Below are 23578 nucleotides of genomic sequence, written 5' to 3'. Positions count from 1 at the left end.
AACTTTCTCCAACAGATGACTGAAGTTTGAACAAGTCTCGCCAGCAGCCTCTTATGCCTGTGCACATGGCCAGCAAGCTTCGCATTTCGTGTCCTGCTTCTGAGGTGCTGTTTCAACAATTACAGGAAGGGGAAGAAAGAAATAGCTCTGTGTTGCCACACTTAGAGTGAATGTCCCGAATTTTTTGGCAGGGCCACTCTAGCTGGTCCCAGACCACAGCAGAAACAGAAAACCATGAAAAACTAGGGTCAGTGACAAGAACATCTGGGATATTGCATGGAGCTGGAATCTGTTCTCACACACAGGTTCTACAAGAACTTCTGGCTAAAGCTTTGCCTCCTGTTGTGCTGCCGACCTAGTCATCTTCTTAAAAAAATGAAGGGGTGAAAGAATGAAGAAAGGAATCTTCAGGCACAAGGAATCTTTTGATCGTTAGACAGCTGACATTCATAACACACTAATGATTTGGAAAAAATAATTCAACCCATAGGCATTCTGCTCAGCTTAGTCACACAAGCAGTGCTTACAGGTTTAGCTTATGTGACAAGATACCTGCTAGCTGACAACTGGTATTTGTTAAAAGTAGGTATAAACCTGCAAATTGGAATGGAAGAGTTTTTGCTCACTTTGCATCTTGCGTACCCTGTTAGATTTGTGCAAGGCACTAGAGAATCAGGCACATTGTTTCAGGTGGAAACCATTTTATGACTAAGATAATCTGAGTTTGTAACATCCAATAGCTTCATATAGGAGCAGCTGGAGCACAGTCACATTTTAAAAACTGCCATAAAATTTCCCACTTCTAAAATTATCTCCTTTTCCAGATCTTTTGGGGGATGGGGTAAATGGGGAAGTGGGAAATAGCTTTGTTATAGCACGAAAACTCCTGAAAAAAATAATTGGGATCTATACAGTTGATCTCCACTCTGATACTGATGCTGGCAATTTCTGTTACCAGCATCAATAATACTAAGGGGTTAAACCCAACAGAATAGATCCTTCCATTTTTATATCTTGGGGGGAAAGATCTGGCTTTTGATATAAATGAACCCATGTCCAAATCTCTTTAGCACACAGAGACAGTGTGATGAGTTCAGGCTGCTCTTTCTGACTTCTCCAGGTCAGAGACAATGACCTACCTCCCACAGAGAAACCAAAAATAAGGGAAATGACATGTACCGATGACGATAAATGACCACAGCATTCAGGCTAGCTCTTCCTTGGGAAAACAAAGAAATCTGGCTCTTTCAGAGAGGCTGGTGCAGAAGTGCGAGATGAATCAGACGTTGGGAGGACACCGATGCAGCCTAAAGCAACACAGAAGCGAGAGACTGAAAAATGGAAGAGGTTATTTCAGATCACGCTCCATACCGCCAGCTCAGGAAAGGCTTTGCTGACATTTCTGTTCCTGCTGGGTGTGTCGGGAGGACAAAGGGGATCTCGGCGGCCACTGAAGTGCTCATGCGGCATGAAGTAATCTGAGTTCAAAGCATGAAGCGACCGGTGAACGCTTCAGGCAGGTCCAGACAGCTGTGCTGTCTTGCTATCGCTGGCCATGGCTGAGACACGTTAACTCGAGGAGTGCCTACTTTTGAATCAAAATGCCACAGCCATGAGATGCAACACTGATTTAATATAAACTGCTGATTAAAGGTTGTGTAAAAATACTGGTAATTTAGCTTTGTCCTGGCAGGATCAATCAAGTATCTTCTGTCCTCTGTTTTGCTAATACCAACTTTTCATCCTCTTTCGATGATTTGTGGCTTTTGTGCCTATATGTAATCCGTATCGAATTTGTACCAGAGGGCAATCCGGTCTGGCAACAAAACCATTCTCCTGTGCAGAAATTCATAAAGAATAATCTTATTACAATAATTCGTAAAGTGCCCTCAGGAAAGGTGCTCACAATGCCATGACATTATAGAAACAATATACAATCGGATACATTATTTTCAAAAGAATCTTCCAAAGCAAAAGGGAAAATATAAAAGGAGGGGAACAACAAATATAAAGGCAAATACTGTCAGTCTAACAACAGTCAAATTAATTATGGAACGCTTTTTAATTAAGTCTTGGAGTGCTCGTAAAAATGAGGGGGCAAACTGGCAGGAGTATCTTGGAAAAGTCCCGGATTTTCTAAGTTCTACCAAAGTAAATACACCATCCACAAGCTCGGTGTTTGAAGATGAAATAACCATGAATTACTGTGAGGTATTTTACTAAGGAAATTGAAAAAATACAACATCCAAAAAACCACCATGACCCACAATTCACTAAAAGGAAACAACATAATACAGTGGCTATGTATATCCACTGACCTTTAGTGTCTTGTTTTTTATATTTATAAAGAAAACAATCTTTCTCCTCCCTATTGATCCCGATTTTTTTTACTATATATATATAACCTATGTAATATATAGTTTTATATATATATAAATACTCATACACGCATATGTATATTTATTCAGGGTCTTATTAGATTTCAGAGTCAGATTTTTGTTTTGGTTTTTTAAATGACTTAGAGAACACAATTGAGCAAAAAATCAAGTAATTGCGTGCATGCAAGCGTATCTTGCCACTTGCGCACGTAAATTACACAATTTGTAAACAAATGCAGAAATAGCATCCTCAAATTAAGCATCTGATCGCCCAATTAGCTTGTTCAAAGAAAATCAGATAATAACTTTTGGTAGCTCCTACTATAAATTTTACTTCTCAGTACTACATTACTGAATTCAGAGTGTACATTCTAAACAACTGCATTGTTATTTTGTGCTTTTACGCAGGCATAAGTAGCAATGCACACTTAATAAACCTACCAAGTGAACTTTGGACCACATTTTAGAAAGCTGTTTAGATACTTAGAGTTCCCTTATTTCAGTGAGAATGAGCCATCTTAGACAACAATAACTGTCTAACAACAATAAAAAAGAAAAAGCTCTGGTCTGATTTCAAATTGTATGAAAAAAAAATAAATCCAGGAATTTCTGGTCCTCCATGCCTCTACTGATAAGCAAAATTTTGCTTCTATGTCTTTGATTTTCTTTAAGGAGTCTGGCTTTCTTTAATAGGCAAGTATTGTTTAACTGTATAGATTCATAGCCTAGTAAATCCTCACTTCATTTTCAAACTGAAGCAAGTTTTAATTAATGGTAATTGAATACAAGTTGAGACAGAACACCATCTTGCCGCATTCTGGTGTATACCTTCTAACGGACAAAGAAACCAAAGCACCCAAATCTATCCAAGTATTGCAAGTAGAGAAACTTGTTAATTCGTATATCAAAAGGAGTTAAGAAATGGACTTTTACCATAAGCATGTTGTTCCTTTGCTGTTGTACTTTTTTGAGATGACATGTGAAAAGGAGGCATTTTCCTTTTCTCTACCAATTTTTTGCGTCAAATAAATCTTAGCAACTTTAATAGGGAGGAAAAAATAAGCTGAGCAAACTATTATCTTAACAACAATCTCTCAAATAAGAGAAAAGGAAGCAAGAGCAGAACTGCTGGGCTGGATCATGTCCCTGAATAGGTATTACATATAATCCTAGTGGCCACATTTACCACTTCTTTATAGGCCTCCTGCAGCAACAGCCGTGCTGGTCCAACTGTTCATCCTCCCTCAGAAATGGGAGAGTGCTAATAGCTACTGGACCCCCATTATATTCTTAAGGGTTTCAATCAAGCATCACTGAATTTCTTCTCTCAGCTTCTTGTGACAATATCTGCTGGTGACTTTCCATTGCTGCTTTTCTTCCTCTAGAGGATCAACATCCAATTTGGTACTTAAATTACTTTGTTCCACTCCACTGGTCTGTGCCTGGTTTAAAAATCTTCCAGAAGCACTGCTTGTCCTTCTTGCAAATTCAGACTTTGCTTTTCTCCTATAAACAAACAAACGAAAATCCCAACTCCTCCCCACATTCCCTTTCCAAAAATATAATATAAACATGATCATTTGTATCAGGAGAATTATTTAGCAGTCTCCAGTCTTGGTACAGCTTTTGTTGAGAAAACTGTAGTTTATATGACTCTGAAGTGTTTATTAGAAAGCTTTCAAAAAGAGATCTTCATTTCAGGAAAAGAAAAATTGTTCAGTTTAGCAAATACAGACGTTCACAGCACAGAGACTGAAATGGTTAAAAATGATCCTAAGGAGCAAGTAGCTCACAGAGTTAGCAAAAAAATTAACTTTTTCCTTTCTTTTACAGAAAAACACTAATAGCTGCTCTGGTTTCCATAATTGGTACGACAGAATATTCTTGTATGTTCTTGGTTTTGCTTTTTTTTTTTTTTCTCTATTGCTCCACACAGGTTTTGATTAGTGCTTCTCCTTGGCTACAAGTGCTTCACTTTGAAAGACAAAGCTCTTTTAAAAAAAAAAAAAACAAACCAAAAAAACACCCACCCCAAAAACCCAAAACCCCCAACACCACATCACTGGAGGGAAAATGGGAAGTGATACAGTGCAGCTGCAGCAATCTGGTTCTGCTGTTGTCATTCCCCATCCCCAAATCCTCTGCATAATTTCAATCTTTAGTCGATGAACCTTTGGCAGGCCTTCTTCCATCGGCAGGCAGTACACCACATATCTCTGTTCTCCATCCCATAGACCTTCCGACACTTTTTCCCCTCCCCTCTAGGCTTCCTGTCAGAGAGAAAGGGAAGCTTGTTAACGAGACGCTTTTGTAGCTTTGCTTTACCACCCTAAGGTCAGGACAACAATCTCAATGGAGTGCGGCAGGCAGAGAACCCTTGGCCTTTCCAAGGGGTTTTGAGTCAGCTGGGAGCTGACAAAGCAGACAGACATACAGCTGTGACTCCACAGCTCTAAGGGACCAGTCCTCCTCGCCTGGCTTCTACGGCCTCTACAGCAGCTGCTGCGCCTGCTCCTCTGCTCCAAGGGTGATGCCAGCAATACACCAGCCCTGACTTCAGCCAGCACCTGAACTTGATCTAGATAAATGGTATTTCGGCCACATTAAGTGCCAAGCCGTAATGGATAGTCATAGTTATTCTACAACACAGTTCAGGTCACGCCAGGCAGAAGTCCTCTTTGCTGTAGAGCTGCGGTATAAATATTTTGCATAGCTCTGAGCAGCAGACCTTGACTGCCAGTAGGCAGCAGCTATGCAAAAGAGGGGAAAAGCTACCAGCTCCCAAGCTTGCCAGTGCTTCCTGCATGGTTTGCTCTGAGCTCACTGACTGAAAAACAACCAAGTGACTGAACACAAGTCTTAACCCTTGCCCTCATCTGCAGCACGTTCATGTGTGCTCCTTCTCTGTCGTCCCCAAAGTCAGCAAGGGAGGCAGTATTTGCTTTTAAAGCTGTAGCAGTTGTCATATTTTTCATCTTATAACCATGCTCAAAAGTTCAGAAGTTTAGAAAATGATCAAAGTAACGGTTAAAATGGAGATCTTTTTATTCAACACATAGCGAGCCAGCAAACCTGAGGAGCAACGCTACAACGAGTAACCCAATGCTCACTACAGCAGTGCCATCTGCCCTGGCATCTTTGAATCAAGTAACTGTACAGACAGAATTGTTTAATACCTGCGTTACACGCTGCGTGGCACACACCGGAATTGCCTGGTGACTCCTCTCTTGCATATCATACATCACTCTGATTAGTTAACATTCATTAATGGGCACAATCCCTGAACTGGGAAGATCCTAAGTTTGGTTTGTAGCGTATGCAATGGTCTGAGAGTCACGAAGAAAATAAAAAGCATGAAATCTCCCTTTTGTCTCATTTTAGCGTACAGTCACACTTAGGACTGTGAGAAATAAGGAATTGCTTTAATGTAAGAAATTTAGCGTCACAGTCTGATTTTTCAACGTAATTTTTTGAACACTTTCAAAGTAGACTCCAGTCCAACATCAGTTAGCTTTAATGGAAGTGAATGTAGCTTATGTCTCGGAAGACAAGGTATAAAAAGCTTTGCTTCGATCTAATTTGTTGTAAGATATCGTTTCTTAGAATTCAGTTGCAGCCAAATACCACGCTGACTGAAATGGTGCTGAACACACAAACCAGCCCAGCCTTTCAGGGAAAAAAGCAGAGCCACATAATGCAGTTCAGGATGCTTCAGCTGAAGCAGCGAATCTGGGCAGCATTGCTTTACAGGGCAATTTAGATCTGCATCTGAACTCCAGGCATGCCTGGCATAAGGCCTGCAGTTTTGCTTCAGTCTGCCTTTTTCATTTCACAACAACTCACTTTTCCCCTGAATTCATTACCTTTGATGGTAATGAAACGCAAAACAGGTCCAGAATGCTTATTCTGAAGTGTTCTAGTAAGAAACTGCCTGACAACTGCAATCATGGTTGGTAGCGTGTTCTTTTTGTTCCTTTGGCCACTGACATCTTATTTACTAAATGCCCTCCAGGTTCTGAGGCTGCTGGTCTGTCAGCAGGAGCTAATGGTCCCATACCTCAAGCCAAATGCTACTCTAGGCGGTGATGAAAGAACTGTGTGGGACTGTTTCTGCTCTCCACTCCCTGCAGGACGATTATGAGTTGGTGAGACCTGTCAATACAGACAAAGAAACTGCTTATGAAGAACATACACATATGAATGTAGTATAAACACTTTTCCCAGAAAATGCAATTCATGATGCATGGTGGCAAGGATACCCAGGAAAGGTTATCATACAACGTGCAAACAGAATCTGTAGGTCTGTTTAGAAAGATGTCCATTTAGCATTACATTATATTAGCTCCATTTTGTTTCCCTGTACTTCCAGTCCTCCTAACAGAACAGACCAGAACACAGATTAGCATCGTTGCAGGTTTTAGGAAATACAGAAAATGCATTCATTCCTATTTAAGAACTCTGAATAGCTCTTATGAAAACTTCCTCCAATGTCAGCAGAGAAAATAACTGGAAAAATAAAACTCCAGCCTATGCTGAGATCAATACCAATAACCACTACGAAATAAAGGGATTTCACGCATTGCTCCTGTCTGTGACTTGGCAGTCTTTGTGGAGAGACAGCCTGGGAGAAGGGCATTTGCTGCAGAGCAGTAACATTGTGGCCCTCAAGGTTTTAATGGGAGTGCAAGGCAGCCCTTCTGATCAGTGCTGCTAGTAAGATGTACTGGATTATTTCCTTTATTCTGCACTGTAAACCTTCTCAGCGGGTGTCATCCTTTGTGAATGTTCCTGAGTGAAGGGTGTTGTTTGGTCTTCTGAGACTTTTCGAAATAAGCCTCCTACATGACCCTAGGAGTTGGCAACATTATTTGAGAAATCACATAGCATAAAGCTTGGCTTTAAATAATTCCTAAATTATTTACTGCTAGGGTCTTATTTTGCTCCTGGGTGAAGGCCACAACTACTTTACATCTAAAACACAGGAAAAAAAATTATGAACACTCATTTTTTGTTATGCACAAAACGTAGCGAGCTTCATTTTGGCATCTGATTCACAAAGTCACTGCCTCCAGCAGCCAGAAACTGCAGATACTATCATAGTTCCCTGCATTGCTGCAGTCTCATAGTATCTGGAAGAATGGCAACTGACCTGACTTCAAGAGAGTTATAGGATGTGCTTTGATTTTTTTATATAGTCTATTTTATAGCTGCTTCACAGTAACAAAAAACTAACCAAGACTTGTAGCGGAATGCAGACACATTCTCAACTTTTACTCTTGGCTGTTAACTACAGAAACTTCTGATTTAACTGCATGTGCAGCTCACACTAAACAAGTTTTGACCGTTACTGATGTATCTCCAAAACCTGAAAGAATTTCCTCTCTGCCTGTTTACCCTAAGTCGTGTTTTACACGTCCAGAGACGACACTAGCTCCTTCTATCCTATCACTCCAGAATAGAGGGCAGCGTGTTGTCTACTACTTTATTCCTATCTTTCATCAACCACTTACCTTGTTCTACCTAGTAACGATCAAAACACTGAAGACAAAATGCAAGATGGTAACATTTTTCTAGTCTTTGCCATTTACTACACATTGCACGGTTTCCTAGTCATCAAGAGCAACCACAGATCTCCAATCAATTCTGCTAAGATGCCTAAACATTTTAAAAAACAGAAAATTTTTATATCTACCACTACTAACTGATACTCAACGTAGTCTTTGGTTATCATTAAACAAAAAAGTACTTTGATGACCTCCTGTGTTATAAGCAATTCTCATTGCTTCCAAACACAGAACAGGCTTGAGCAGTAACTGCAGCGAACAGACTGCGCCTTCCCTCACGTTCTCCAGAGAAGGTCTCTACACCGTGGTTTCCACAGACTGGCATACCAAGGCAGCTAAACTGCACCGAGGCTGAACTTCAGTGTATTTTAATACACTTTGCAGCAGGTCTTAACAATACCAGTTAGCTGTACTCCTTTGTAGGCAACACCAAGAACATATTAGAGGTGGGCTTGAGAAGGCAATCCTTGCCCCTGGAGGCTTTTCATGTTTGAAGTGTTGTCTAACACAGACAATTAACGTGAAACAATAACGTGTGTTTGAAGCAAGAACCTGTTTCCAGTTACATCTCCTAGGGGAACCTGTGGTTACAGAGATTTGTGACCTGTAAACATCAGATTGTCAAATTTAAAGATACTCTCTCCTGTTCAACCTTTTTGGGTCTTATGAGCAAGCAGGTTAAAAATCAGTATCACACATTAGAGAGCATGCTGGCATTCCAGAAGACGTTACATAAAAGTGGAACCATATGGTCATTATGTCAAGTCCTCCAGTACCAAGAGATACAGACTCCACCATTGCTCATCCCTCATCATTGCTCAAATCATTGCGTCATTTAATTCACTCTGCTCATTCGTCCTCATGCTGTGCCTTATTTTTTCTCCTAGTTCAGTCTCAAGTGGTAAAGCAAACATGAACTTGTCCTTTCTGCTTCACGCGGAGAACTGCACCTACCAATGATGCACAGCTCTGCCAATACTCAACCCTCTCTTGCACTTCGCTAAGTTATTTTAGGAAGATGCTAAGAAAAGGTGTATTTCCCGTCTGCCTTGGGAATCGAACTTGATGTGTGACTCAGAGCAGAAAGTATAAGGACTTTGGAGATTCCCCTAATTCTCCTCTAGCACTAAAAGCCTTCTAAATAAATGCGTACAGTTAGATGCTGTGAATAGCCCTGAGCCTAAAGCAGCCGCATACTGAACCCCGACTGATCCAGCTGTATGTACAGCTTGTTTTGAGGCACTTAGGAACTTGCTGGTAAGCACATTCATGTTCACAAAGGCCTTTGGGTACTGCTCTGCTAAAGACTGCCTGAAAGCAAGGACTTAATGCAAGTCATGATGCCTGTCCAAACACCCCAGTTCCCAGAACAGCAAGTAGGCAGTGCTCGGTCTCATCGAAATTCAATGTCCACAAGAGCCAGGGAATTACAGGCTGGTCAGTCTCACCTCTGTGCGTGCCTGGCAAGATCATGGAGTAGATCCTCCTGGAAACTATGCTAACGCACATGGAAAATCAGGAGGTGACTGGCGACAGCCAAACATGGCTTCACTAAGGGCAAACAGTGCCTGACAAATTTGGTGGTCTTCTACAACAGCATTACAGCACTGATGGATGAAGGACAAGCAACTGATGTCATATACCTGGACTTGTGCAAAGCTTCTGACACTGTCCTGCATGACATCCTTGTCTCTAAACTAGTGAGACATGGATTTGACAGATGGACCACTTGGTGGATAAGGGTTGGCTGAATGGTTGCACTCAAAGATGCGGTCAATGGTTTGATGTCCAAGTGGAGACCGGTGACGAGTGGTGTTCCTTGGGGGTCAGTACTGGGACCAGTGCTGTTCAACATCTTTGTCAACAACACGGACAGTGGGACAGAGTGCACCCCTAGGAATTTTGCTGACGACACCAAGCTGAGTGGTTCAGTCAATGTGCTGGAGGGAAGGGATGCCATTCAGAGCGACGCTGACAGGCTTGAGAGGTGGAAATGTGCAAACCTCAAGAAGTTCAACAAGGCCAAATGCAAGGTGCTGCTCACAGGTCGGGGCACTCCCAAGCACAAATACAGGCTGGGCAGAGAATGGATTGGGAGCAGCCCTAAGGAGAAATGCTTGGGGGTGTTGGTGGACAAGAAGTTCAACATGAGCTGGCAACATGTGCCTGCAGCCCAGAAAGCCAATTGTATCCTGGACTGCATCAAAAGAAGTGTGGCCAGCAGGTCAAGGTGGGGTGATTCTCCCCCTCTACTCCACTCTCGTGAAACCCCACCTTGGAGTGCTGCGTTCAGCTCTGAGGGCCCCAACATAAAAAAAGACATGGACCTGATGGAGCAAGTCCAGAAGAGGGCTGAGGATGATCAGAGGGCTGGAGCCCCTCTCCTATGAGGACAGGCTGAGAGAGTTGGGGTTGTTCAGCCTGGAAGAGAGAAGGCTCCAGGGAGACCTTATAGTGGCCTTTCAGTACAGAAAGGAGGCTTATATGAAAGATCGCGACAGACTTGTTAGTAAGGCCTGTAGTGATTGGACAATGGGTAATGGCTTTAAACTGAAAGGGGGTAGATTTAGATTAGATATTAGGAAGAAATTCTTTACTGTGAGGATGGTGAGCCCCTGGCACAGGTTGCCCAGAGAAGCTGTGGGTGCCCCATCCCTGGAAGTGCTCAAGGCCAGGCTGGATGGGGCTTTGAGCAACCTGGTCTGGTGGAAGGTGTCCCTGCCCATGGCAGCAGGTTGGAACTAGATGACCTTTAAGGTCCCTTCCAACCCAAACCATTCTATGGTTCTACTTGATGATTCTATCCCACTGGTGAAAGAATAGTCAAATGTGTGCAAACCTAGAAGGCTGGGTTTTTCAGGCAGGTTGGTTTGTTTCATTTTGTTGTTGTTTGTTGTATTTTTTTTGCTAAACAGCCTTATAAATGCTTTTAGAGTTGTAAAGACAGTTCATATCGTTCCCTGAGCAGTTTATAATTCTGCCATCATAACTGTTTCCCAGGTTTTTGTATTGGGATTATTTTTAAATTGTACTTAAATCACTGGCATCTCCATATAATTCTCAAGAAAGTGATTTTGCATTTCTTAAAACTCTTTTAAGAACTCTCAACTCTACAGCCACCGATCAACGTTGTTGCTCGAACAAGTAAATTCAATGTGTACATGTCTAATCCTGTCCTCTTAAGTGTCTGATTTACAATGTAGCTAATTGCATTTTTAGATTCCCAACACTCCTGGCACCAATTTCTGCTACTACACAAAAGAAGCCAGTTTGATAATTACTCCGTATCAAGCCCATTGTTGGGAAATAAAATTCTCGAGGAACTTTATGGATAGCATGCTCTGTCAAGGCACTCTTGTTGAAATTGCTGCCAGCATGATGTCTTTCACTGTTAGTTTTTTCTTGATGGAATTTAATAAATATTCATTGGCAGAGCGCAGTGTAATTGATTCAGCCACTTTCATTTTTTATCAGCTCTGCAGGATGCCACAGCCTCTGCAGAAAATCTCCAAGATTTGCCAAAGGTTGACAGTAAGAAGCTTTGGAGATTCACTTGGTGAAGAGAAGGGAGGGAAGGAAATAGTATCTCCTATCGCCATGTGTAACATTCACTGTCAGTAGAAAAAAAGCTATATGGTTCTTTGGATTAGCAATGTGCCTTATATAACACACTTTAAAAATTCATAAATTCATTAAGTGTAATATTAAATGAGATGTTATGATATCAAAAAGGTTTATGGTTACAGAATACCAATTTATACTGAAAAATGCTTTCCAATAAAAATTAGGATACAATACATTAATATTTATTTCTATTCATTATACAGAAGATTTTCCACTCTCATAAATAGTGATTTACATTTACTTTTAGTATTCACCATGCTAGGCACCAGAAGCCTAATCCCTTTGAACTCTTCATAAAGGTTTTTAACTCCCCCTACAGTATCCACATCTATATTGCATTACGTTTAGGACTACTGGAAGTTGATATTTAAGCAAACACCACAATTTTGCAGTACTGGTCATGAAATTAGGTCTCGTACACTAACATTTTTGAAGAAAGAGTCAGAGCTGACTCAACATCTAACACATACATGTAATATATCTTCATTAAAAAGTTGTAAAACTGCAATATGTATTAATATCAAAATGCAATATGTATTGAACACATTTTCTGTATAAAACAACAATTTTCTGCTAACAATAGGGGCTACATATATGTAACCTCTATATGTAAAAATCAGACTTTGCATTTCACCTTACTGTTTCTTTCAGTTGACTTTTAAGTATGCTTCAGACTTCCTTTATGTAACGGCCTTACTGCTTGAAACCAATTAGCCTGTTAGCATAATGAACACCTTGCTGATTTTCCATCTAGCTTTCTGAGAAATCTCTTAGTGGCACAAAAAGGAGCATATAGTGCCAGGCTCTGCACCTATAAGAATGTTCTTTTGTAAGCATATAGTTTAAAAACATATGTACTATAGATCCAATTCTCTGACTGTAGACACCGATTCAAAAAACAACTAACTGTACTGAATTAAAGAGACTGGCAAAGCGTTAAAATCAGCCATGCTGACAAACTGAGGCATATATTTATTTTGTTTGTTTTTGGTATCTGTTAAGTCGAATTTAATTCTATTGTGAGACACTGTGAAACAAAACACAAAGTCCTATAAACTTATTATTTTTTTCTTTCTTTCTTTTTTTGTCATTCACTTACTGGAATGCCGGTGAAGGTAACTGGAGGCGACTGCCAAGAGATGCTAAAGCTACTGCCATTGGGAGTGAATTTTGTTGAACCTGGAATGTTCACTGGAGGAGTGGCCTGTGTGAAAAGAAAATATTATTCCAGTAAGAAGAACCATTCCTCTACCAAAGCATTTCACAGGATCTTTCGCTCCCTGAAACTGCAAACCTACAGAAGACCTTCCAAGGTGGAAACCACCTGCACGGTGACAAGCATTTTACCCTTATAAGAGGGATAATCATAGATAAGCCAGTAAGGAAGGGACATGTATGTCACTGTTCTTAAAACCTTTTTTAAAGAAAGATGGCACCTCTCACAAGAATCCATCCAAAACCTTTAAAAGTTAGATCTTACAAAACCCCACAGAAAATCAAACATCATATACCAGTAACTTTCAAAATAATGCCAGCTAGCAAAAAGTCCTACAAATGACCCCCTGTTCCACAGTGATAAACAAGGCTGCATTTAGACTGATGGCAGCTGGTTTAAACAACTGAAGACCAGATAACGAGGCTTCTTGGACAACAGGGTTAATAATCAACAGTAAGGGTTGGCCATTTCTCATTTATCAGATAAATGCTTTAAGAATCGTTCCAATTAAAATGTCTTTCCTATCAAAAACAAGGAGCTGAAAATCATCACTGGGATTCAAAAAACAGCTCTTCAAAGACTAAGCTAAAGCAAATGTTTGAAGGACACCTGGACCCCTTGAACTCATGCTCTTCCCATCTGGGCTGTAATACCCAGTGCTGCCCTGTGGTGCAATACCCAATAATATGAGCTCAGACCACTGAGCGTCTTTCATCTTCTGCCTTCCCTCTGGTTTTCCCACTGGGCTATGAGCCCTCAGGAATTCTTCCCTGCCCCTTTTTGAATTCCATTTAATTTACAGAGTCAGGAAATTCATACCTTGCAGTTACCCTGCCTAGCAGGAGCAGGAGCAGCAGCAGCCACTATGAACACAGGCTCTCTTTGACTCCTGAATTTCAAGCTTTCAACACAAAAAAAGGCTCCTTGGTTTAAACTTACAAAGAACTAGCTATTAGAAATTAGCTTTTACTTCTGCCCTTCAGTTGCCTGCACGTGGTATTTAAGTGGCAGTTGTGTTTGAGGCTGCTGAAGTTGTCTCACCGTTTCAAGGAAGACAGTGCTTCCCTGAGCCACCAGGCAGAGAGGAGTGATGAAAAACTACAACCTGATAGTCCTATTAAAGATAATCTTCAGAGTAAACAAGCGCTGAAGCAATCCCCTGGAGTCCCTCCAAGGAAAAGAAACAGAGACCACTGGATGCCTCCGTCTATGACAGCGATGCTCTGCAGGCTGCAGAGCCTGCTGATAGCTCCAAGAGAACCCACACAGACATGCGAAGCAAATGTCCACTGAGCTCCATAAAATATAAAAACCTCACTGAAAGGCATCAAGAAAAATTTGGCAACTCCAGATGGTACCAGTAGCGCTTCATTACAACCCTGTTCAAACGGGAAGGAGTGAATGACCACAGCACTTCTGCCAGAAAGAACTGGAGGCAGCTGGGCTGGCAGCCAGGCAGCACTGCCTCTGCTCAGATCCCATCAGGGTATCCGCTCAAAGCCGGGCTCAGCACAGTGTCTTCCTCAGGTATTCGAATAAGATCCGCAGTGGACATCCCAGACGCTGAAAGAGCCCCCCTGTAGTTCCTCTGTAACTAAAATTTAACAGGTACAGGCACTCATTTCATAATGAAACATAAGAAGTTTAAATTGCTGTAATTTTCAGTTACCCAAAATACTGTGGTGCTCAGCTCTATTTTTTTTTTCCTCAGTGTCTAAATATCTGCCTCAAACATGATCAGATTTAGACAATCACCTTGTTCATTTGCTTCCCAGATGTGCATCTTCACTCATCAAGCACAGCTGCCTTTTTCACACTGACATTTTGGACGATCTCTTCCATAAAGCAACACTGTAACATTACAACAAACTGAAGAGTTTCTGTACCCCGATCTCACTTTGCTTAGAGACCTCCATCTGACTTCCAACCAGAATATATTAGTGGATTATTTATAATTATTTATTTGTGCTAACATTGCCCTTACATCTGAAATAGCATGTGCTTGTCCTATTCCCTTACCATGTTTGTCCTCCCACTTTCTCCCCAGGCAGCAACCCCAATCTCTCCTTGCTCCTGCTTTGCCTGAGCTTTCAGTCCCTGGGCTGGAGAGGCTCTCCATGTCCTCCCTCTTCACTGATCACCTTCTTTCCACCTCTTCTAACTGAAGCCCATTGCCCTTGAACTTAGCTGACCAGAACTCTACTCAGGATCTCAGCTGAAGTTATCTTGGGGTCTTGTCCAACAGCATTAAAAATCCCTGTCTCTCCCAGATATTGATTACCCAAGAAAACTGCCCTTTTTTTTCCCCTTCACAGCTCTATTGTTGTTGGCTCATAGTCATTCTGTGCTTGATTAATGAATATAGGTTTCCTCCTCACATAATTTTCTAACTACCTCAAGTTTATAGCAGAAAAATCTCGTTAGTTCCTAAGATGCAGCACTTTGCGTGTTCTGTCATTAAACTGCATCCAAAACCTATTATTCTGAAGATCACCCAGCCATGTAAGCATGATATATAAATCTCTGTACTGCTGACGTCTCCTGACTTCATTATCAGGAAAGTTTATGACAGTATTTGTGTAGTACCAAAATGATTAAATGAAACTGAGATCAGGCCCAAACCCAGGTTTTCATTCAACTCCACTAATAACATTCAACAGCCCTTTCAAAATAACTCTCTGCTGTTCTCCCCGACTCCCCAGCTTCCTCTCCTACACTAAATTTATTCTCTAGCCCAAGAAATACTGACTATATGTTTTAAGATCAAATGCTCTCCTCGAATCCGGAGGGGTTTGTTCTGTACTGCTTCTTTGTTGTTTACAAAGCTACCCTGTCCAAGGAACATGTTAGACTGTTCTAGTGTAATCTTCCTTTCGGGTTCCTCCATTGCAGTTCACCTCATTTGCTGTACTTTCCACGGTTTCTTCGATTATTCTTCTAAATCTTTCCTCATCCACAGGACTGGGTCAGACAAGTGTCAGGGCTTGCCTGCTCACTTTCCCTTTATATCTTCCTTACTGCAGGTATTATAATTGCCATGTTCCAGTCATATGGGAAATTGCATCCAACAGATCTGTTTAGGATTCTTTGACCCAGCTTTGGGTTCCATAGTTTTTTCCCTTTTTTTAACAGGTATCCTGGGATGAACATTATTCAGCCTCCCTTATCCAAATTCCTCGAGCTGTGCATTTTGCCCCTTCCCTCCTAATGAAGTAATTTCAACGTTCATGCTCTCATCCATATGAGAGATTGTCTTCATCGCTACATTCCCATTCAATACTTTGTTTCAGTTTTGATACAAATAATATTCAAAAGTAGAAAAAGTTTTGAAATTCTGGACATGGCTCGCTCCAGCAAGCAAACTGCAGGAAATATGGTGGTATTAAAGATGCCGTCATCATCGTCTCTTCTATTCTCTTTTACACAACAGATTAGTCACAAGAATGTTTAAATACTGTGAGTGAAAGCTGGAATCAATTCCTCCTCTTGCTGGTGAGAGGCGAATCTCCACCTTGCCTCCTGGAGAGTGCTCTTCTTTCTGGGCTACAGGGACCCTAGCACAAGATGCCATGGACCTGCTCTGCAGAAGCTGCCTCCTTTGCAAGGACAATCTGAATGCCTGAACAGGGACCCCACCTCCCGCTTCCAATTAGAAAGCCTTCAACAATGTGGACTGTCACTCCTTGCTGATGAAATGAAGTATTGAAACCAGAGCAACTTGAAAAGGAGACAGGGCTCAGACACCTGTAGTCTCATGTCATGGAATACATCAATTCAAATCCAATTCAAATAGCCTAAACATCTGAACTAGGATTTCCTTAGGCAAGTCCTTTACTCAAAGGCTTCTTATAAAAAAAGATTGAGTGAGCCTCCAAATTGTAGGGAGGGCTGTCACGACTGTAAATCCTAAATGAAGCGAGACTCCTTTTCAGCAGCTTAGACTTGCTGCTGCACTCTCTGAGAGGCAGGGTTTAAGCTAGACTGAGAAGAAAGCCTTTCTCCCAGCTAGCTTGATCAGTCCTCAGTTTGGTGTGCTACCTGATGTAGCTCCCACCTGAGATGCCAAGCCTCCACCCATGCTTTCTGTCATGCACAAGAGTCTAAACAAGACTGTGAATTCTGTGTAGTTTCCTCTGCCCTTCTAGTGGGTCTGCTCCAGATGCACAACAAAAAGGTTTCATCTGCACAAAGCTGTATACGAAAATTATTGCATCTGATAAATTTAAGAGTTCAGTTCTCGGCTGCATACACAGGTCATGGACCACACTACTTCAAAGCCTCTATTCTTCTTCTCTCATATGGTATCCAGACCAAAATATGTCAAATTTTAGTGCACTTTTAAAATTAATGCTTTCTGTCCAAACTTAGTTGGAAGTTTTTGGAACAGCACATTTTGGATCTGATTGGATTTTTGCCATTGGCAAAGCATTACCTCTAAGAGGAGTAGGATACCACATATGCCTTTTCATTCTTCCTGCTCTACTTCACATAAGCAAACTGACATTTCACACTGTACAAATAAAGGAAATTAATTGTTCCTGGGATCCCTTGGGTACTTGCCTACAGATATCTGCAGTACAAGCAGAGCTGAACTGAAGACTCTGGGGATTCGACTGGCTGAATGAGAATTTTTACAATGCAGGAGACCACATCTCAGCATGTCACCTTGGACCCCTGTTATGGTCAGTGGAGAATTAACCGATGTAGGCAGTGGGATACACAGAGCAACTCTTCCCAACCTGAAGTATGCACCTACATGTGGCTGGATAAACAGCACCCAAAATCCACCAGATATGGTGGGAGCACAAAGAACAAATGACTAGCTCAAAAATGGACATCTGCATTTAAATAAGATGAACCCCTTGGGCTGCCCTGAAAAATTTTCAACCTAAAAAACTAGACTTGGCTTTTTAAAACCCAAAAATTGTGATCTGACATTTCTTCATGCATTAATGACATTAGAGTAATCAATGGAGATCACTCTCACTAGTGTTACCTGATAAGCGTGGTCCGTGTGTACGAGGTAGAGGTTGGTAGGAGCTGAGCGGCTCAGAGGTGTCATCAATTTAGTCTCAGTTTTGGCACAGGAAGTTTCAGGACGGATTGTATCTTGGGTGGGAAAGGAAGGAGGAGATGCTAAAGATGGAGAGACTGGGGAAAGACTGCTTAAGCCATCTGCTACCGAGTCCGTGTTGAGCCTGATTTCTGTGTAGTAAAAATCCTCCTCTCCATCACTGTAGTCAGACTCTCCTGCGCGTCTGTATCAAAATAAATAATTGATGACCGATTAAATGAAAGCAAGAACCCCAAGGTAAATTTAAGTTGTAGAAGCATGCACAAATATATTCATACTATTAATAAATTAGTATTCCCAGTTTCAACCCTACCTACTTTATCAGCATTCTGGCTGCAGGGAAAGGGGAGAGGAAAAGAAAGTCTGAGAGGAAAAGAAGTAGGATTAGAGGGTTTCTTTTCCTCTCAGTGTTTTGAGAGAGATTTTCTCTGTTCCTGATAGCCTCACCCTTCAGAGCCTAAGCCCAACAGCAACTACTATGACTTTGCAAGACTCTCTGGAGATCCACACCAGAATACTTCCTCATGGTCCCTTTAATTTTTAAGCACTGTGTAACACAGACTTACACAACAGAGATGTATGTCCACATACCTAACAGGTGAAGACCCTGAGTCTCCACTGTAACTACATGAGACAGTTAGGTTACTCAGCATATTGCACAGGAGATTTCAGTTGCAAAGTAAAGCTCTGAAACAGGCTTATGTTATACAAAATTCATTCACTTTTGCTTCTAGTCCAAGTAACATACACATGGAATTGCAGCTTCGGCTTCTTTGTCTTAGGTGTTGGGGTTTTTTGGTGTTATGGTGGGGTTTTTTGGCATTGACTCAGAACCATCACAAGCACCTGATGTGAAACAAGACTAGTGAAACCGGCTACTAAGAAGAAAATTAACTCTATCCTAGTTAAAACCAGGACAAAAGTATTCACACAAGACCCTGAAATGTGCCGTCTTTCACACAGCATCAGCTTGGATGCGATGTGCAGATAGCACACACAAAGTAAATGCCCGAGTTGTGCAGCTGTTAGGGAAGTGCAGTGTGAGCTTCACAAAAGTTCAGGAAAGAAAGTGCCTCACTGCTGGAAGACATTCTCATTCACCTTGACGCACTACTCTGCAATTTCCTCAGAAACCTAAGGACCTGAGACAGAGAAGCCAAGGACAATCCAGTTCCTCCCCCCAGCCAAGTGCGACTCCTCCCTTTCTATACCAAAATCCTTTACACTTCCAAAGAGACTGCTCTCTTACCCAAGGTGAATGTTCCGTATGTGTTTCTGAATCCCTGCAGCTGTGCTCAGTACCTTCCCACAGTTTTTCCACAGGCATTTGAACATCACCTTCATGGAGTTCTGAAAATTATTAATAAAGCAACATTAGCTGTAGGAAGATAGAAAGAAAACCAAACCACCCAAAACAAATACACAACTACAGAACACTGTGAAGGTTCAGAGCCTCTAATTTCGAATTTGTAATGATGTAAAAGTCTCTGTCCACCAGAGACATCCTACTGAACACAACAGAATCCCAGTGAAAAGCTGCAGGAACAGTTTGTGACAAAATACCTCTCTCCACTCTTTGGCATGGCTTTTTCATTTGCCAGTTCCAGTTCTGTCTCCCCACTAAAGAGGCAGATGATGTATCAACTTCGTACATTTCTTTGGAGTCTTTCAAAGAACAGCTGATGAGGACTTCTCATTTAATGCAAGGCATCTTCTTTAATTAGGATCTTCCTAAAGCTCTTGTGAAATTTCTGCTTGTGAATTTTGCAACACACAAAAAATATTGTGCCAGAAAACCGTAGCTTCTGCTATGACAATATTCACCCACAAGTTGCCAAAACCTGCTTTTATTTCATTCAGACGCTGCTTTGACCCTCACTTGGACAAGAGAATGAGAAGCTATCTGGCTGTGTTCAACATTTTTAAAAGGATGTTTGTATAATCTTATTTTAGTATTCTTGTTATATTTTTTAATGTACCTTCACTGGCCTAAACTGAATTGTCATTAATTTAGACTACAGCCAACAAGGCTATAACCAGCCCAATGTTTAATATTTTGAAGACTCAGGAGAAAAATAAAAGCACACTATATGGCAACAAACAACACCAATGTTGCAGAACTGTATAGATTTTTTAAAAGCTAATTTTACCCCCCAATTAAACCTACTTTATAAATTTTAAGTAAAAAAAAAAAGTATCTAAATAATTTGTACATGTCAAAAATAGTTTTTTCTACTATTACAGAACACAATATTACAGAAAACATGAGGAAGAGCTTCAAAATACTGTCTTCTTATCCCATAATTTTAGTTACATGTAAGATTAAATGAATATATTCATACAAAGCTCAACTGAAAAGGGAATAAGCACATCCTTAGAGTCAAGTATAGGCTTCACTGTGTCTTGAACAGAAGTTGACTTGCTGCTTTCTTCAATTTGGATCCTTTGCAACTGCATGCCAGTAGACGGTAAGTTTCAGCATTTGCTACAAAGACGATGATTAGAATGTAATTTCAAAAATCTCTGCTGATGTGCTTTTTAAAATACAAGTTGATTGTAGTAGCATGTTCTCATAGTTACTTGGCATTATAGCAACTCCTGTTTGAAAGTAGGGATGCTAAGGGCTTTCAGAGTTGAGGTACCTGATCATATAGTTTGTATGAAAACCTTCTGCTTTGGAATAAATTGCACATAAATTCCCTCTATAGTTTTTTGATCTGATAATACAACTACCATTCAAAAAGATACAGAATTCTTCTTTTCCTGAAGTTAAATATAATCTATCTAGCACTTTTGATAGATACGTTTCTTGCTTTTGTAATACTAAACACTATCATCAGCTCAAAACCCCAGAACCAACCATGAACTATAGCAACAAGAAGACCACCATGCTTATCATTTACATCTTAGGAATTCTGGTATGACATCATGAACACCATATGCACCTTCAAGAACACAGAATGATTTAACATCAATCTCCAGTTTGATGGTAAAACCAATCTCCTAGCTCCACTGAGTTTTTGACTTTATTGCCAGTGCTAGTGAGTTTGCAAAACCCCATGTACTTAAACATAACCAAATGAAATCTCACTCAGTAGAAATAAAGAACATAAATCATGCTTCCACTTCTGACCAGTCCAAAAATTGCCTCATCAGGCTTAATGTTTTATTTAAGAAAATAATGGAACATAAATGGCTTGGTGAGGAATAACTATGTTAGTGGAAACATTTAAGCAAACAACTTTCTTAACAGGAAGTGGTTGCTAACATGACATTTTCCAAACATGAAATGGAAGAAACTTTAATGAGTAAAAGTAACATTACCGATCACTCTATTTTCATGTTTATTCCTTCTGATTTTTGCAGCCCTGAAGAAGAAATAACCTGAACATTTTTATTTCAGCTTCTAAAGGTGTGAAAGGTAAAGTACCACACTGGGGCCAGAATAAAAAAGCCTGCAGGAAATGCAGTTCATTTATAAAAAAAAGTTTGGCGGGTAATAATATTTATCTAAATTAAACATTTGCCCTACAGAGCAAAATCCCTGCAAACCAGAACAGAGAGTGTAACAGATCTGTGGTGGGTACAAAAATAGAAATATTCAATGACAACTTACAAAACAATAAAGATGGCAGCTGCAAACCCATCTGTCTCACCACAGCTGAGCAGTAAGAGTGATGCTAATAAGCTGAACTTTAAGAAATAAAAGGCAAACCAGCACACTTCTGCATTCCCACTCCTCCTGTCCCACACCTGCTAAAATTCCCCCTGTCTTTAGGTTAACAGTCAACTCTAACTTCTAGTTTAATATAACAAAGGTGTTCTCCAAAATATTTGTTTTCCTTTTTAGCAAGAAGCACAAACATTTTACACCCCTCTCCAACAAGCAAGGGCAGAACAGTGTAGCTCAGCAAATAAGCAACTCCTGGAGCAAAAGGATAAATCTGAATAGGTTTAAACAATCATTAAAACTTTTAGCTGGTGATGAAGCAAATAACTCTCTCAGACTGAGCCAGAAACAAAGTCACTAAGGAGAATAAATTCTCTAGTTTTTCTCCTTACAAAAAGCCCTTTTTCATCTTGCTACGTAAAATCTGTCCTCTTGCGTTGGGGAGGGAAGGAAACTTGGACTACTGCCATCTCTTTGTTTTCTTTTTCAAGAGAAGCTTGCTTACTAGCGTAATGGTGCTTTTTTGGTGTTAGTTTCAGATATTTTTTTTTAATGCTATGTTTTATTTAGTCTGCTTTTGCACTCCTACCGAGGATAAATTTGGCCACTGCTAATACTGTATCAAAAGCCATCAGGTTTGATCCCTCTCTCCTTTTTTCATTCCGTATGCTTGCACAGAGAAAGCTTCACAGTATTAAGGTATCTGACATGCTGTCAGACAAACAGCACTTTCAGGGAACAAGAAGTATTAAGGCCACATCCAGTTTCTGTGATGACATGTATAAGCTGCCTGTTGCATCCTGCATATAAAGAATTTGCCAAAGTAAGACAGAAATCCCTGGAATGGCCAGAGGCAACACCTTCTGGAAATCACTCTAGTGTTTTCTGAGCAGGAGGCTCTGTAGAACCTCACCATCTGCCTGCAAATATGTGGTGCTGATGGCAGCATGTGTGTGCAGTAGGTGACTAGGTTGAGTGAGACATAGTGGCTAGGCTAAGCACCTATGTTAACTGGATGCCAAGGAGCAATACACATACAGAGCTGTTTGGGTGACCTGTTCCCTTCTCACAGTAAAATAAGTCTACCAACATCCTATTTGCCCACGGGTATGGAATTTAACATGAGGCTAACCTTCCTCTTCCTAGGAATGGGCTCATCAAAGAGAAGGTTGCTTGTTTCAGCTTCATCAATACCATCATCTGGCTGGGAAGGTGTCCGAAAAGCTTTGAAGCTATCAGCTGACAGAGGTGGAGATGGGGTGGATGGGTTGGACTGGTCACTGGGAGCATTCCAGCTCCAGTATCCACTGCTGCTGGTACTAGAAGGCACAAATCCTCCTTCTTTCCAAGATCCATTCAGGGATTCTGTCAAAAATAACAACAGCCATTATTACAACAGTTTTGTGCTTGGGCTAAGTAGCAATTTTATCTCATGCTTAGATGCCACGTTGGTAATGAACTGTACGTTCAATAAAGGAAACCAAAAGCATTGGATGTAGAGAGAACAACCATATCTATGCCACTGCACACAAACTACATATTCCACACTTGATTTTTCAGTTGTGTTTTTTTCTTTTTTTTTAAACAAGAATTTTTCTAAAAAGAAATGCTCAGTTTGGAAAAATAACTTGTTCTGGAGCATAAACCACAATAAGCAGTCAGATCTTGCATGCATGATTAAGGTAAAGCATTCAAATACATCCTCAACTTTCAACAGGAAGACATGACTGTGGTGAGGCATCAGAGCAAGTGCCAAGCCACCACATGGCCAAGAGGAGATCCCCTGGGAAGGGGACATACACTCTGAGCCTCAGGACACTCAGATCTACAAAAACCTGATCATTTTCCCATTACTAAAACATCAAAGAAAACCATTACTATAATCTTAACTGCCTTCTCATAATCTCCCAGCGCACTTACCTCTGCCTCATCTGAATCTCTAAATGAGGTACCATGTATCCTTGGAAAGATATCCCTTTTTCTTCATACAGGTGTATCATTAGGCATCTGGTTTCAGAAGTGGGATGCATAGATGCTGGATCACCTCCATAC

The 23578-nt window shown here is 40.8% G+C and overlaps 1 protein-coding gene across 1 annotated transcript in view; it reads right to left on the bottom strand.

The window, feature by feature from the left end:
* Positions 1-1613: 1613 nt before the first annotated feature.
* Positions 1614-23578, bottom strand: part of ZNF704 (zinc finger protein 704) — a 106566-nt gene continuing 84601 nt past the window's right edge. Inside the window, exons 4-9 of the mRNA XM_080380228.1 lie at positions 22659-22891; positions 19106-19206; positions 17779-18040; positions 12666-12770; positions 6436-6530; positions 1614-4648 (exon numbers count right to left, since the gene is read on the bottom strand). Coding sequence (XP_080236354.1) covers positions 4537-4648; positions 6436-6530; positions 12666-12770; positions 17779-18040; positions 19106-19206; positions 22659-22891 — 908 coding nt within the window. The 3' untranslated portion in view covers positions 1614-4536. The remainder of the gene's footprint in view (positions 4649-6435; positions 6531-12665; positions 12771-17778; positions 18041-19105; positions 19207-22658; positions 22892-23578) is intronic.

The sequence above is a fragment of the Falco punctatus genome, assembly GCF_963210335.1.
Source record: "Falco punctatus genome assembly, chromosome: 3".
In the NCBI taxonomy this organism is placed as follows: Eukaryota; Metazoa; Chordata; class Aves; order Falconiformes; family Falconidae; genus Falco; species Falco punctatus.
The sequence above is the reverse complement of the archived record's forward strand: the minus strand, read 5'-3'. Positions and strand labels throughout refer to the sequence as shown.